The following is a 14,775-nucleotide window of genomic DNA, read 5'->3' on the forward strand; positions in this document are numbered from 1 at the left end:
CCTTGGAAGATAAAGATACACTTCTTTTCTGTGCACAAGTTTTCATACACAGCAGTCTGCCACGGGGCCAGTTTTCTTACATGAGTTAAGGGTGTAAAGTCATCAGCGACATTTTAATAGCTATGTGGCAAATTCTTCAACTGTTCTTCTAATGAGGGGTAATTAAATCATCTCCATTTATTTGTCTATTCTGAATAGCATCTGTGTCCATGCTCTCGTCACTGTTGGTTGGTCATTACCTTAGAGGAGACTCGCATGGGTGTTCTAGCTTCACGTTCTCACCCAAACTGCGTATCGTTAATATCTCATGTGAATTGGTGCGAGATGACATCTTGTTTAATTCGCACTTACTTAATTCTCAGTGATTTTGAATATTTATGTTTTGATTTATATGTCTGTTGGCCTTTTGGAGTTCTATTATGGCTTACCTGGTCATGACCTGTTCTTATTTTTTTCTGGAAGTGTTTATCTTTCTGATATTTGCAAGACTATATTTTACCAAAATTATTTTCTAGGTACCTTAGGAAAATGAACTTTTACAGAGGAGAGAAATGTTGTGGAGAAGGGCAGTTGCCCATGGAAAGAACTGGCAGCAGTGGGTTCTGGTCTCTCTTCCTGGCCCAAGGTTTACAGCTCCTTCCCCTTTCACTTCCCTAGGCCGGTGAGAGGAACGACCACAGCCATTGTCATGCCTTCCCACCAGGCGGCGTTCTTTCATCTCTGGCCTACCTTTGTTTATGGACACACACAACGCTAGACAGTTGAGGCCACCATGGCACTTGTTGTAATGAACCTAACACAGGAAACAGTGGTGGGGTAACCATTAGTCCTCACATGCTCATGAGAAATCCAGCTCATTCTAGATCTGGGCTTGGAGGGATTTGACATTTTCCCCAGAATTCCCACCTAGGACCCCCGGCTCTTCAGGCTGCTCCTCTGATCTTAGGATATAGCTCTGTGTTTTCTGGTTCTTGGCCACACAGGTGGCTCCTGCCCAGAGTCCTAGGCTACGTGAGCTGCTACTGACATCCTGGTGGGACACATTCACTGAGGAAGCCCTAGCTCCTAGAACAGTGCCTGATCCACAGTAGGCATTAATACATATTTGGTGAGTGAATAATATATTTAGCTTGTCTGCTATATCCACAAGCACTTCTAGAATCTAATGACTACAGTCAAATATGTGACTGAAAAACTTTGGGATTGCAACAACAGCAACTCCCTTGTCTGCCAGCAGCAGCAGAATTCTCTCTTAACTGGCTGAATATTTTCAGCTTACTCAGAGAAAAAAAAAGGAGTGATCTAAATGCTATTTCATTTAGTTGACTAAAATATTAGAAATATTAGAAATATCTGTCTTTAGATGTTAAGATTGGCACAAATCAAAGTAAATGCCGTAGGGACAGTTAGGGGGAATGGTATGTGACATTTTAGGGTAGATGTGGGGTTCCTGTTAGGTAGTGAAAATGTCCCAGAATTGATTGTGGTGATGACTGTATAACTTTAAATACAATAAAAACCATTGGGTTATATGTTTTCCATGGATGAGCTGTGTATGAAAAATATCTCAACTGCATCAAAAGCATCAAACTTGTTTTCAAAAGACGATGTGTTTGAGCATCAACGTTCACTCCCTGGCTACAGAAAGCCTCCTGTGTAGGTGATGCAAGTTTTGAAGAGTTCTCCCATTCTCTCCAATTTGGCACCTTCCTAAACAGTTACAGGGCACACCACACGGAGCGCTTGTGCTATGTGGCTAGCCGTGTCTGGTCGGCTTGCAAGCGGGTGTGGACAAGGTAAAGAATCAACACCGATGGGGCAAGAGAGGCTGTGTGCCCAAGCCCCTGTCCCCAAGCCAGGAATAATGCAGCTTTTCCAGCTTGGAAGCCACTACTTCAAGTTGCTTGATGTTTTTCCAGAGTACAGTCCAACTTGCAATGGGATTTCCAAGGTCTCAGGGTAGCCAAATAAATATGCCATATATTTATTTATAAGTTTTATGTAAGGCTTGACATCCTCTAAGAAGAAAACAGCTCCTTGTATACTCAAACCTCTTTTTGAAAAGAATCAAGGAACTAAAAGTCAAACACCTGAGATGGAAAAATAACAAAACTCGTGGCAACAGGAGCCGGGTCCACCTTGGTCACCCAGAATCCTTTCTTGGTGTTTCTCTGTCACCATCAGCACTTAGATGACTCTCTTAGCATCAGCCTGCATTACACAAGGAAAGGGTCTTGGGAAGCCTTTGTTCTTCAAAACGTCCCAAGATCTTTCTTATTTCATCTCAAGAGTCATCCATAAAAATGGCATTGTCTTTCCTATCCCCATTTCGTAGAATTCTTGAGTAAGATTTGTAAAATTTGGAGCCTGCCTTGGGCCTGGTGTACAATCTGCAGCCTATGGCCACTTTGCTATTTGTTCTTAATTGCGGAAGAAGTTGGGCAGGCCTCAGACATTGCCACTGCATCCATGTGATGATGTGCTCCCCTGGGACTGGGGTGTGCTGGTTGATGGCAGGGGAGTCGGGGAGCCCAGCTGCAGGGTCACTTCCTAACTGTGTGGCTGGGGCCCAGTTTCCTCATGGTCTCCCCTTCCTGGTTTCCTCATCCCTACCGTGGGGGTATTCCAGTGATGGAGAAGACAGGAGTCTATGTCACAAGATTCTTGCGAAGGATTCCTTAAGTGAATTATGTTAAGGTGCTTAGGAAAGTGCTAATTTCCATGTGGTCAATAAGAAACTGGGTGGGAAAAACACCCAGAGTCCCCACGAAAGGTGACAAGGGTGAGTCTACGTGGCAGTCAACAGCTGAAAGCTGCAAGTGGGAGGCTGATCGGAACAAGCCCTTAACACTCCCCACTGCGAGGCTAAAGTGGCACCAGGTAGGAAGTTTTCAGGAAAAAAAAATTGCTGGAACGGTGGTGGTGCCCAGCTGCAGAATTTCCTGTTCCACTTGCCAGAAAAATCTTTGAAATGAGATAGCTGCTTATTAGCCCAGGCTGGTGCTGATTGAAGCCAAGGCAGAAACCTGAGAGTGGATTATTCCATGTGCTTGTAAGGCCCTGTTTGTTAGGGTGCCAAGATGAATTCTGTCACCTGGGATTTGATAAAGTCTAAAACACGATCAGGCAAGAAAATCAGAAAATGGACAACAGTTTCAGCCCTCTGAGTTTTACTAAAGAAATTGTTTTGCTTTGGTTTGGTTCTAATAGTTGAAGACTTGCAGGTGCATGTAATTTGTCACTGAAAACAACAACAGAATCCCAAAGACAGTGATGCTTACATCAAAATCTACCATCCCTTCTGCGGGTCCTTTGGAGAAATGTGAACCCTGCAACAGTAAAGTTGCACCCAAATTCCTCCCTTCAAATGTATGCAACAAGCAGTCCTACCTTTTAGAAGGCTACCATTCCTTGAATCTGGGAGGACACAGCCACATATCTCTGGGCCAAGGTCCGGGGAGTTCCAGCCCACTCTGCACATGGCAGCAACATGAGCGATTCAGACAGTGGCTACTCTACACCTGCATCTCCACACTTTTAGCATGCAGTGATGCGTTCTACCTACTGACCCGTCTGCCGGCTTCTGTGTCCCACAGGCTGTGGTCTTGGACTGCTGGCAGCAAAGGCTGCGGGTGGGGATGGCCTTGGCAAGTTCGTGTGGGTGTCCTCAGCTACGGTGGTGGCCAGAGTTGGCATCAGGGTGATTGGCTGTGTGGTTGTCCCTGGAAGAAATGGCAAATGAAAGGCTTTTGTCATCTCATCTGTAAGAATATAGAATTATATGGCAAGGCTTGCAAGGCTTGCAGGCTGATATGGGGTCAGAAACCATAAACTTTTACTGAACAAGAGCCATGCTGGCTGAAGGGAGGTAAAGTCCAAATAGCCTGTAATTCCTGCCTAAAGGAATACACAATTGCAGAGAAATAAATCAGTAAGCAACCAAGATTAAATAATATTTTAAATGAAAGTTCAGAAACTACAACCAAATAGGTAAGATAGAGCATGATTAATTGCCAAATTAATTTATTGGGCACCACATTACGAGCAATGGTTTGTGACACATTTTTATTTCTTTTTCCTGTTTGAATTGGCACTAGCCTCCAAATGGAGGGCACCTTCAGGGCCTCCCCTGTGACTTTCCTGTTGGTTCATGATCAACAGGTCATCTAGCTCTCAGTTTCCTGGTCTCTGAAATGGACAAACAGAACTAAGATAAAGGTTATCTAGTTTCCTTTTAAAAAGATGGATTTATTTGAAAATCAGACTTAGAGCAAGGGGAGAGAGAGAGAGAGAGAATGAATGAATGAATGAGAGATCTTTCAAACGCCACACTCCCTAAATGGCTGTGCTATCCAGGGCTCAGCCAGGCTGAAGTTAGGAGCCTGGAAATCCATCCAGTTCTCTCTCACAGGTGACAGGGGCCCAAGTGCTTGGGCTGCTTGCTGCTGCTGCCTTCCCAGGCACATTAGCAAGAAGCTGGGTTGGAAGTGGAGCAGCCGGGACTCAATCTGTTGCCCATGTGGAATGCTGGTGTTGCAGGCACCTGTGGCTCAGGATCTGAGCAGTCCGTGTGAGCATCTCTCCTCATCCACGCGAGAAGATTAGAGTCCTTCTGCAATGTCCTGCAGAGCTGCAGTTGCCTTTCTGTCAGTGGAGGTTCAGGCTGTGCTCCGGGTACCCAGAGAGTAGGACTGAAGGTTTAGGGCAAGGGCATAAATGGCCACCACTGAGCACATGGGGGTTTGTCTTAAGCAGAGGGAGACACACTGAGGTTCCTGAGGGGACATGGCACCCCAACCCTGGGCTAGAACCACTACTCATTACCACATGTCATGCTGGGCCCCACTCGGGGTACAAGCTGCCCCCTGTGCATCTGTGTTAGTTTCCAGGGCTGCTATGACAAATTACCACACACTGGGAGCTTCCAAGCCACACAGAGGTACTGTCTCGTGGCTAGAATGCCAAAAGCAGTGTACTGGGTTAAGACTCAAGGTGTTAGCTGTGCTGAGTACCCTGAGGTGCCCTCAGGAGGCTGTAGGGCAGCATCTGCTCTGTGTCTGCTGGCTGTGGGTGCTCCTGACCTGCAAGGTCAGCATTCTCAATTCTTCCTCTACTCACCTTTACCTGCCCAGGTAAGGTACCGACCTTACCTGGGGGGTGTGAGATCTGCCTCCTCCCTTTTATAAGGATGCAGTTGACTGCATTTAGGGCCCACCCAGGTAATCCCCGTGTCCAGATTTTTAATTTAGTCACATTAGTCTGGCTTTTCATCCCCAGTTCCTTTGCCACTACAAGGAAACATGCTGAAGTTCCAGGGGCTGGAGGTGGGTGTCTTTAGCGAGGGAGAGCATTTTTAACCCCCTTTCAGCATCCCTCTACTTCAGGGTGATGCCTTGTTGGTTCACAGGACAGCAGCCCAAGGGGACAGCATCAGAGATAAGAAGGAATCGCTCTCTTCCTGGGGACCACCCTGCTTCCTCTGTGACATTATGTGGCCGCCTGAGGAATGGCATTGGAGCTGTACCCTGGAGGAGCTGGATGCAAAAGGCATGCTGGGGAGCCCCCAGCACTGGCAGCTGCATGCTTCCACACCCAGCCCTGCCACTCCTGCAACGACTTGGGAGAGCAGCTCAGGGAACAGAGACTCTGGAGCTGGGGTTGGAGTTCAGTCACTCAGGTTAACCTTGCAGGCATGAGCTGGCCAAGGCAGAAAACAGACCTTTCATTCACCCTGCTTCTTGTTAGTAGTTGATTACCCTTGAATCTGCCTGTGGGCTATGCCAGAGCACTCAAGGTCGGGTAGAGTTCTTGGAGTGTTTGGACCATCTTTCTCATGCCTTTGAAGGGATTTGGCTTTTCTAACAAGTCCCAGGGAGGTTCTGAAATTCTCAGGAGTGCCTGATTTGCTCTGAAATGCCAGGAGGCACTGATGACTTTTGGAAGCCAGAGGCCTAAGATTGATCTCCTTCATACAGGGAGAAGATATTAAATATAAATTTGGAGAGAAACACATACATATATACTGATCTTCACATACATATGTACTGATAGGACATTTTAATTAGAAATTGCTCATTGTGACAGTTGCAAGTGAACATTTTTCCCACCTTAAGCTTATTATGTATGGTATTTTCAATCTTACAAATATGGTATTATTAGGAAAATATACACTGATCTGATCTGTAAAGATCTTGCCTAAGTATATCTTGATACCTTTCAATAAAAAGGTAAACTTTTAAGAAGTACAGATATATTGGAAACTATGAGTTATTGTTTTCTGACACCATTGTCTAATTGCCTAGCTTCTGACACTCCAGTCTGTCTTCAGTAGAATGGATTTGCTAAAAGAGTGGTTAAATATCCTGAGGGCAGTCTGCGCTAAGTGCTTAGAAAACAGACTTGTCCTAAAGCCCGTTTCTCTGGACTTTGGGGGATTGCTTGGCCTGCTGGTTTTGCTTACTCTCCTGCATGGGTGAGAACTGCCTTGCCCAGCACAGAGGAAATCCCTTCACTGGCTTTGGTTGCTCCGAGTTCTTCACTCAGTATAGTGTTTTTGATGTGAGCCGAGGTGAATTCTTCCTGGAACCAAGTTCTTTATGAGCAATTGAAACACATCCAGTAAAATGGCTTCTTTATACAATTTCAGATAATGTGGAAATCTGATTTTTTTTCCTCAAAGACTTTCCTGGAAAAGCACTTCTTGGGCCTGGCGCAGTAGCCTAGTGGCTATAGTCCTTGCCTTGCATGTGCAGGGATCCCATATGGGCGCTGATTCACATCCCGACTGCCCCACTTACCATCCAACTCCCTGCTTGTGGCCTGGGAAATCAGTCAAGGACAGCCCAAAGTCTTGGGACCCTGCACCTGCATGGGAGACCTGCAAGAAGCTTCAGGCTCCTGGCTTTGGGTCAGCTCCACTCTGGCATTTGCGGTGGCTTGGGGAGTGAATCAGCAGATGGGAGCTCTTCCTCTCTGTCTCTCCTCTCTGTATATCTGACTTTCCAATACAAGATAAATAAATCTTTAAAAAGAGGCACTTTTAAAGTTCTCTTATGCTTTTGACATCCAAGGATTACTGTTGGAAATGGTCAAGGACAGCTGCAAATGGCCACCTTCTCAACAGCCACAGGTGTTGTGTGCTTAGAGTTCCCTATCCTTGGCTTATCATCTCACAGTGGTGGTAAAAATGCAGATTCTGGGTCTCTACTTAGAGTTTCTGATCCATGGAGGGGTGGGTGGGCAGGTTTTGGAATTCTGATTTGAGGATCGTAACTGGCTCCTCCACCCTCCCCAATGTTGTCATTCAAGCTTTCCGAGCCTGGCTCCCTCGGCTGTATAGAGCAGATAGCCACACCTACTTGGTAGGCTGCTGCTGGAATTGGATGTCGTGCATAGAAGGGACCCTCTTGGTGCTTGGTTCATGATAGGCACTAAACAAACAGCTGAAGCTGTCATTTATGACCTTGCCTGTTTATCCATCCTCCCAGTGCTCTCAGTGGGTCAAGATAAGGTGAAGTGAAGGAGACGGAAGACAATTTGGCATGATGCATGGGCAGTAGAAGATTGAGATAGGATGTGGTTCTATCATTACATTTTTTTCCCTGTTACAAGTTCTACATGGCGGGGGGCAGGGCAAGATATCTCATATGCATTTGGCATCTACTGTGTGCCAGATAATTTGCATTAGCATTCACTTTTAATATTATTTTTAATATCGATTTACTTGGAAGAGTTAGGGAGAAAGAGATCTTTAATCTACTGGTTCACCCCCACCTCCACATGGCTGCAATAGCCAGAGCTGGACCAGGTTGAAGCCAGGAGCTTCATCTAAAGTGAATGGATGGCAGTGACCCAAGTACTTGGTTCATCTTTTTGTGCTTCTCCCAGATCATTAGCAGGGAGCTGGATTGGAAGCAGACCAGCTGGGACACTAACTGGTACTCATATAGGATGCTGGCGTAACATGTGGAAACTTTACCTGTTATGCCACCATGCCAGCCCCTCACATTTAATGTTGATCACACATTCTTAGTTTGAAGATAAGAAATGGTTTTTCTGAGAGGTCGGAAAACCTTTTGAAGCTTACATAGGTAACAGGAAACAAGAGTCAAGGTATGGATCCACATGTTGTTTTTCACACAAGAGGAATATTCTGGAAAGTAAGTCATGAGCAGCTTTTAGAGTCCTGAAGAGATTCTATTAGACATGGCCCAAGAATCCTGAGAGCTCATCAAAGCCATCTGATCTCAAGAGAGGGTGAAGAATGGCCTTGCTGTGGCCAGGCAGCGAGAGGTTCTTGAGAAGTCCACCTTGTTGCAACAAACTTGGGCTTGACTTGCTTCCAGGGCAGGCACTTAGCACACGGCCCAGGGGAAGCGGGAGGAGTTTCCTGTTGGTCTTGCTCCATAGCCACTAATAAAGATGCGCTTTCCCTTCTCTCGCTGTGGCACCAGAAATGTGCTTTCTCAGTTTTTTGGTTAATTTCTACAAATCAACATTTCCCTGTTTTGCTTTAGCTCTCCACAGCCAAGGTGCTAGCCAAATAGCAGCCTATGCTCAATGGTTGCTAATTTCCTGGGGGAACAGCCTTGCAATGGCTGGCTTCAGATCTGTCCTCAGCGGGAGCCCACACGGCGGACTGAGATGCTTCAGTTTTTCCAATGAGAACATTTCCTGGAAGAAGGTTGTTATGCTTTTTGGGGTCATCCTAACATGATTTACCTGCTAACTCACGTTCTTAGATGAAGACAAATTTGGTAACTACAGGCTGAGGGCCGAATAATTGCTGGTTCTTGCATTGCTTTCTCTCCCACTACCCTCAATTTCTATGGGAATTTGTCATTTAAAGAAAAGCAGCACTGAAGGGCCCCTCTGATGGTTCTCACTGGCATCTTCGACTCAGATGGGCCAACTTTTACTCTTTAGAGAGCTTGTGACTTTCTTTTGTAAAGAAAGATGTATTTATTTTAAAGTCAGAGTTCCAGAGAGAAAAGGAGAAGCTGATCTTTCTTGCCAATTCACTCTTCAAATAGATCAATGGCTGGGGGGCTGGACCAGCTGAAGCCAGGAGCCAGCAAACCCTGCTGAGTTTCCCACATAGATGGGAGGAGCCCTAGTACTTGGGTCAGGTGCTGTTTTCTTGGGTGCATTAGCAGGGAGCTGGATCAGAAGTGGTGTGGTATGGTATGTTGGTATACTTAGCTCATGCAGGAGATGCTTAATATATGGAGAATGAATGAGTGAGCTTTGGGTTTCTGGCTGTGAAGACCATGCATGATCTGGTACTAAGAAGTTGACGGTAACATCTAGTGGCACTGTCATGGGAGGTTGAGGTGTAAGCAGGACAAAGACATCAACAGTGAATGAATTGAAGTAAAAGCAGATTGTGGGAAAAGTGCCCTAGACCATGTATTCTCTTGGATGCCAAGGTTTAGGCAACTAGCACAAGTCCTTGTTGGGTGTAGCTGGTGTTAAACTTGGCCGTGGTACTTAGGACAGAGAAGTTCTGGAAATGATCTCTCCTATGGAGGTCCTCAAAAGAAATGGAATTGACCCTATAATTCCAATTGTCATTTGGCCATCACTCCTGCCCCACCTCATCTCGACCACATCAGTTTCTCTGGCCTCAACCCTAATTGCAAAGTGAGAAACTCAGAGTTTGGATTTTGTGTGGGCTGGTAGAACTATGCTCCTGGGCAAGTGCCTAAGCTTGTCTGAGCGCAGCTTCTGTAACAGCAGCTTCCTTAGTTGCAAGGAGGGAAGACACTTGGCCCCAGTCTCAGGATTGTTGTCGCACAGGTGTCTGGCACGCAGAAACACCTATTAGAGAGATGGCCATGGTTACAGGAGATGGCATGGGAGGCTTCCTGTTACCCAGATTCCAGCCAAAAGCTGAAGTCAGAAGGGCCTAAGTGCACCTTTCTAAAGCAGAAGGAATGCCGGTGAATTTGCCACAACTGGGGCCATTCCTGTGCAACCAGTACAGGTAGCAAAACAAACACCAGAGCCACCTTGCTCAAGGCCAGTGAGCGGAAGGCAAGCAGATGGGATGGAGGCAGCCTGGGGGTGCAGCGTTCAGGATAGGAAGAAATTCATTCCCCTCCCCTGGGCCTTGTCTCCTCCCTGCCCACCCCCACTAAGAAGCAAAGGTGGGAGGTGCCAGATAGTCATTCAACAACACTGCAGCGGCAGGGGCCCCCAAAAGAGGGGAGACAAGGCTCTCCTACCACTGCTCTTCTGTGTCACGGGTACACAGATGCTTCTGCTCGCATTGTAGGAGCAGAGCTTGTTTGGGTTTTGTTTTTGTTTTTATCTAAAAGGCAGAGAAAAGGAGAGGGAAAGACATTGATATCTTCTGACCTGGGCCCGGCATGATAGCCTAGTGACTAAAGTACTAGTCTTGAATGCATTGGGATTCCAATTGGGCACTGGTTCTAATCCTGGCAGCCCCGCTTCCCATCCAGCTCCCTGCTTGTAGCCTGGGAAAGCAGTCAAGGATTGCCCTTAGCCTTTGGACCCTGTACCCACGTGGGAGACCTGGAAGAAACCCTTGGCTCCTGGCTTCGGATTGGTTCAGTTCCAGCCTTTGCGGTAGCTTGTGGGGTGAACCATGGATGATCTACTTTTCTGTCTCTCCTCCTCTCTGTACATCTGCCTTTCCGATTAAAAAAAGAAAAAGAAGAGAAAAAGAAAAAAAAAGAAAAAGAAAAAAAGAAAAAGAAATCTTCTGACCTTTGGCTCACTGTCCAAATGACTTTCATGGCTGGGCTGACTAGGGTGAAGCCAGGAGCCAGGAACACCACCACGAGGGTCAGAGGTGAGCACTTGGATGATGTCCTGTTGCCTTCCCAGGTGCATTAGTGAGCAGCTGGATCAGAAGCAGACTCTTAATTAGCCTTCCAATATATGGGACGTCAGCATTCCAAAACTAGTACATTGGGCCTTTTCCCTGTTCTTTTTTCTTTCTTTTCCTTCCTTCATTTCTTTCTTTCTTTCCTGCTTTCTTCCTTCCTTCCTTCATTTTTTCCTTCCTTTCTCCTTTCCTTCTTTTGTTTCTTTCTTTTCTTCCTTCCTTCCTTTCTTTTTCTCTTCCTCCCTCCCTCTTTTTTTCTGAGCCTTTTTTTTTTCTTTTTTTCTAAGTCTTTTGGAGTATGGGGACTGTCCCAGCCCCATGGCTGTAAGGGTTGCAGGTGCAGCTACAGTAAATCGGGTCTGTAGGCCTTAGGTTAAGAAATAAGGCGAGATGCAAGAGGAAGCACTTCATCCCATCCCTGTTCTCAGACCCCAGAGAGTGCCAAAGGGAGCCTCAGCACTTCCCATGGCTCCGTGGGAAAGAGCTGCCCAGGAGGTTGTTGTACCCAGGGATCAGGAAGCTGGCTTGGAGAAAGGGGTGGGGACCCAGATTTCTGCAGAACATGAAGGGTCTAAAATGAAGTTGAACACCAACCCCTTAAGTCAAGACAGCCAGCCACATGCGACAAGTACTCAGAAACTGGGATATTAGCTCTGGCTTCCGGGCCAGATGAAACCACAGACACCTGCCACCTAAGGAGACTTCTGTCAGCTGTTCTTCCCTGTGTCCACAGCTACAGAAGGCGGATGACACCACAGAAATGGGCCATGAAACATTACCACCTGCTGCCAGCTTGTGGGTGGCGGAAGGGAATAGCTATATCCTTGCAATTAGGGTTCTTTTAAAATATATATTTTTAAAATTTGTAACTGGTAAAGAAAATTATATGTATTTATAAGATACTATGTGGTACTTTGCTACCTGTACACATTGTGTGATGTTCAATTGATAAATGTATCTTCTCAAATATTTACTATTTTTTTATGTTGAAAACATTTGGAATTCTAGCTTTTAAGATACACAGGGCATTATTGTTACCTGACACACCTTACTGTGCAGAAGACCAGAACTTCTTTCCTCTAACTGTACTTAGTACATGTTACTACCCCTCCCTGTCCCCTTCCCTTCCTCTCCTCTTCCCCACCTTCTCCAGGCACTGAACCACCATTCTCTTCCCTTTCAACTTCTCTAAGATCGACTCCTGACTCCATGGAAGTGAGATCATGCCGTGCTGATCATTGTATACCTGGCTTGTTCCACTTAACGCAATCACCTCTAATGTTATCTATGTTATTACAAATTATGGAAGTTCATTTTTTTTTTTGATGTCTGAATAGCATCCCACTGTGCTATGTCCCGTACTTGGTGGATGTACGCTTGCTTGCTGTGAACTGTGCTGTGATGACTAAGGGAGTGTGTATATCTCTTTTGAGAAACTGATTTCATTGCTTTGTAGATAAACCCAGGACTGGGATTTCTGTATCATGTAATAGTTTTGTTGGCAATGTTTTGGGGGAACTTCCACGCTCTTTTCCGCAAGGTCTGTACTAATTCAGCTTTCCCACTGAAGAATGCAGGGGTTCCCTCTTAGCCATATACTCTGCAGCCCCAGTTATGTTTTGTGTTTTTGGGAATAGCCAACCTAACCAGAGTGAGGTGATGTCTTGTGGTTTTCATGTGCATTTCCCTGATGGTCAGTGATATTGTGCATTTTCTTTATTTATCCATTGCTTATTCTTACATTCTCTGTGGGACAATGTCTATTTTAATCTATTGTACTTTATTTATTGCTCTTGAGTTGTGTGAGTTCCTTATGTGTTCTGGTTTTTAATTCTTTGTCATATTTGTAGCTTGAAAATATTTTCTCCTGTTCTGTGGATTTTTTTTTACTTTGTTGATTGATTCTTTGGCTGTATATAAACTTTTTAATTTGTTGAAATCCCACTTGTCTAGTTTTGCTTTTTATTTTTTTTGGGGGGGGGAGACAGGTAAGACAAAAATCCTTATGCATTACAATGCCCTTGTATATTTCCTATTCCTCCTATTAATTCATAGTTTCAGATCTTATATTTGTCTTTTTAAAAGAAAATTATATTTGTTTATTTAAAGATAACAGTAAGTCTTTAATTGAATTTGAGTTCATGTTTGTAAATAGTGAGTCATGGTGGGAGATTGGGTTCAGTTTTACTATCCTGCATGTGGAAATGCAATTTTCCCACCCCCAATTTATCAAAGAGACTATTCTTTCACCAATATGTAATTCAGTAACTTCATCAAAGATCAGATGGCTGTACATTTCTTCTACTTCTAGGCTTTCTGTTTCATTCCATAGTCCTGGGTACGTGCTTCATGCTAATATCATGCACTTTTAATCACTATAGCTTTGTTGTGTGTTTTTTTTTAAAGATTTATTTTTATTACAAAGTCAGATATACAGAGAGGAGGAGAGACAGAGAGGAAGATCTTCTGTCCGATGATTCACTCCCCAATTGAGCCACAACGGGCCGGTGCGCACTGATCCGAAGCCGGGAACCTGGAACCTCTTCCAGGTCTCCCACACGGGTGCAGGGTCCCAAGGCTTTGGACCGTCCTGGACTGCTTTCCCAGGCCACAAGCAGGGAGCTGGATGGGAAGTGGAGCTGCCGGGATTAGAACCGGCACCCAAATGGGATCCTGGCGCATTCAAGGTGAGGACTTTAGCCACTAGGTCACGCCGCCGGCCCGTGTTTTTTTTTTAAAAGTCAAGTAGTGTGATGACTTTTGCTTTGTTTTTCTTTAACATTTTTTTGGCTGTTTTGGGGGTTTGGTGGGTGGCAGCACTTGTATCCTTACAATTAAGCAGACAAGTCTAGAGCAATTCATTAATTAAAAAGCCAGGAAAGATACAGTTAGCATAGTTACTAAAGGAAAAAACAAGATGTCCCTATTTATGAGGCAAAGTTCCCCAAACTGGGACTCCACAGGCAAGGTTCTTAGCATAAGGAAAACCTAGGATAAAGATTTAGACGGGGCTTTCTGGGGCTAAGCTGTCCAGGTTGGCTTCTCAGCTCTATTTCTGGCGGCTTGGTGAGTTACTTAGTTTATCTGTGCTGACTTGACTTCAACCTGTAAATTAGGCGTTAAGAATAGGATAAACCAAGAGTAGCCTGGGGGTGATTAAAAGCAATGAACAGGTAAAGCGCTTGAAACAGTGCCTGGCAACTCAGCCAAGGCTCAGTAAATGCTAGCTTCCATCACTTTCTTAAGCCACATTCATCTGAAGTACATCAATAGTTTCTGGAAGCAAATGCAAAATCCCATTATAAAGCTTCTCTTTGTGTGGAAAATCAAAACACCCCAAAGACACAATAATGTATAGTGCAATTATTGATTTAACACAGAATCCTGCAAAAAGGTTTTTTTTTGTTGTTGTCGTTTGTTTTTTTGGCTTGAAAGCTACCTGTATACCACTTGTGGCTCAAATGGAAGTCAGGTTGACATAATCCTATAAACTGTGCATTTTGGGCCTGGGTGATTAGGATTAGCTTCTCGCTGTTATCACATAAGCCACACCATTTCCTTTGCCTGCCTTCATTTCATACCTAAGTAGTTACAGCCCTTTTCCTCTGAGTTGCCAGGAAACACTCCCAGAAAGAATCTTGTGTCATCTAAAGTAACAATACGAGCGAATGCAAGGCGACAGTCATTCTGAATGAAAAATGACACAAACAAAAACAATCTTAGAATTATGAAGAAAAAAAAATGAAAGCCTTCCCACCTATGTCCCTGCCACCTGATCCCATCGGTTTCTGTGCTCGTGTTCTTGGCATCTGTTAAAACACTGCGAAAGTCAGTGGAGCTCAACCGGTTAAGATGCTGATTTCGACATCATCTCCCAAAACACAATATTGCATGTTTGTGAACGCAGAAGGTTTAGATTAAAT

At 45.0% G+C, this 14,775-nt stretch overlaps 1 protein-coding gene across 1 annotated transcript in view; it reads right to left on the minus strand.

Annotated features, from left to right (window-relative positions):
• The window catches only part of LOC101530025 (vitrin), an 87,790-nt gene that overhangs the window by 35,404 nt on the left and 37,611 nt on the right, over positions 1-14,775 (minus strand). The window contains exon 6 of the mRNA XM_058668095.1: positions 3,570-3,761. Within this exon, the coding sequence (XP_058524078.1) occupies positions 3,570-3,761 (192 nt within the window). The remainder of the gene's footprint in view (positions 1-3,569; positions 3,762-14,775) is intronic.

The sequence above is a fragment of the Ochotona princeps genome, chromosome 8 (assembly GCF_030435755.1).
Source record: "Ochotona princeps isolate mOchPri1 chromosome 8, mOchPri1.hap1, whole genome shotgun sequence".
NCBI lineage: Eukaryota > Metazoa > Chordata > Mammalia > Lagomorpha > Ochotonidae > Ochotona > Ochotona princeps.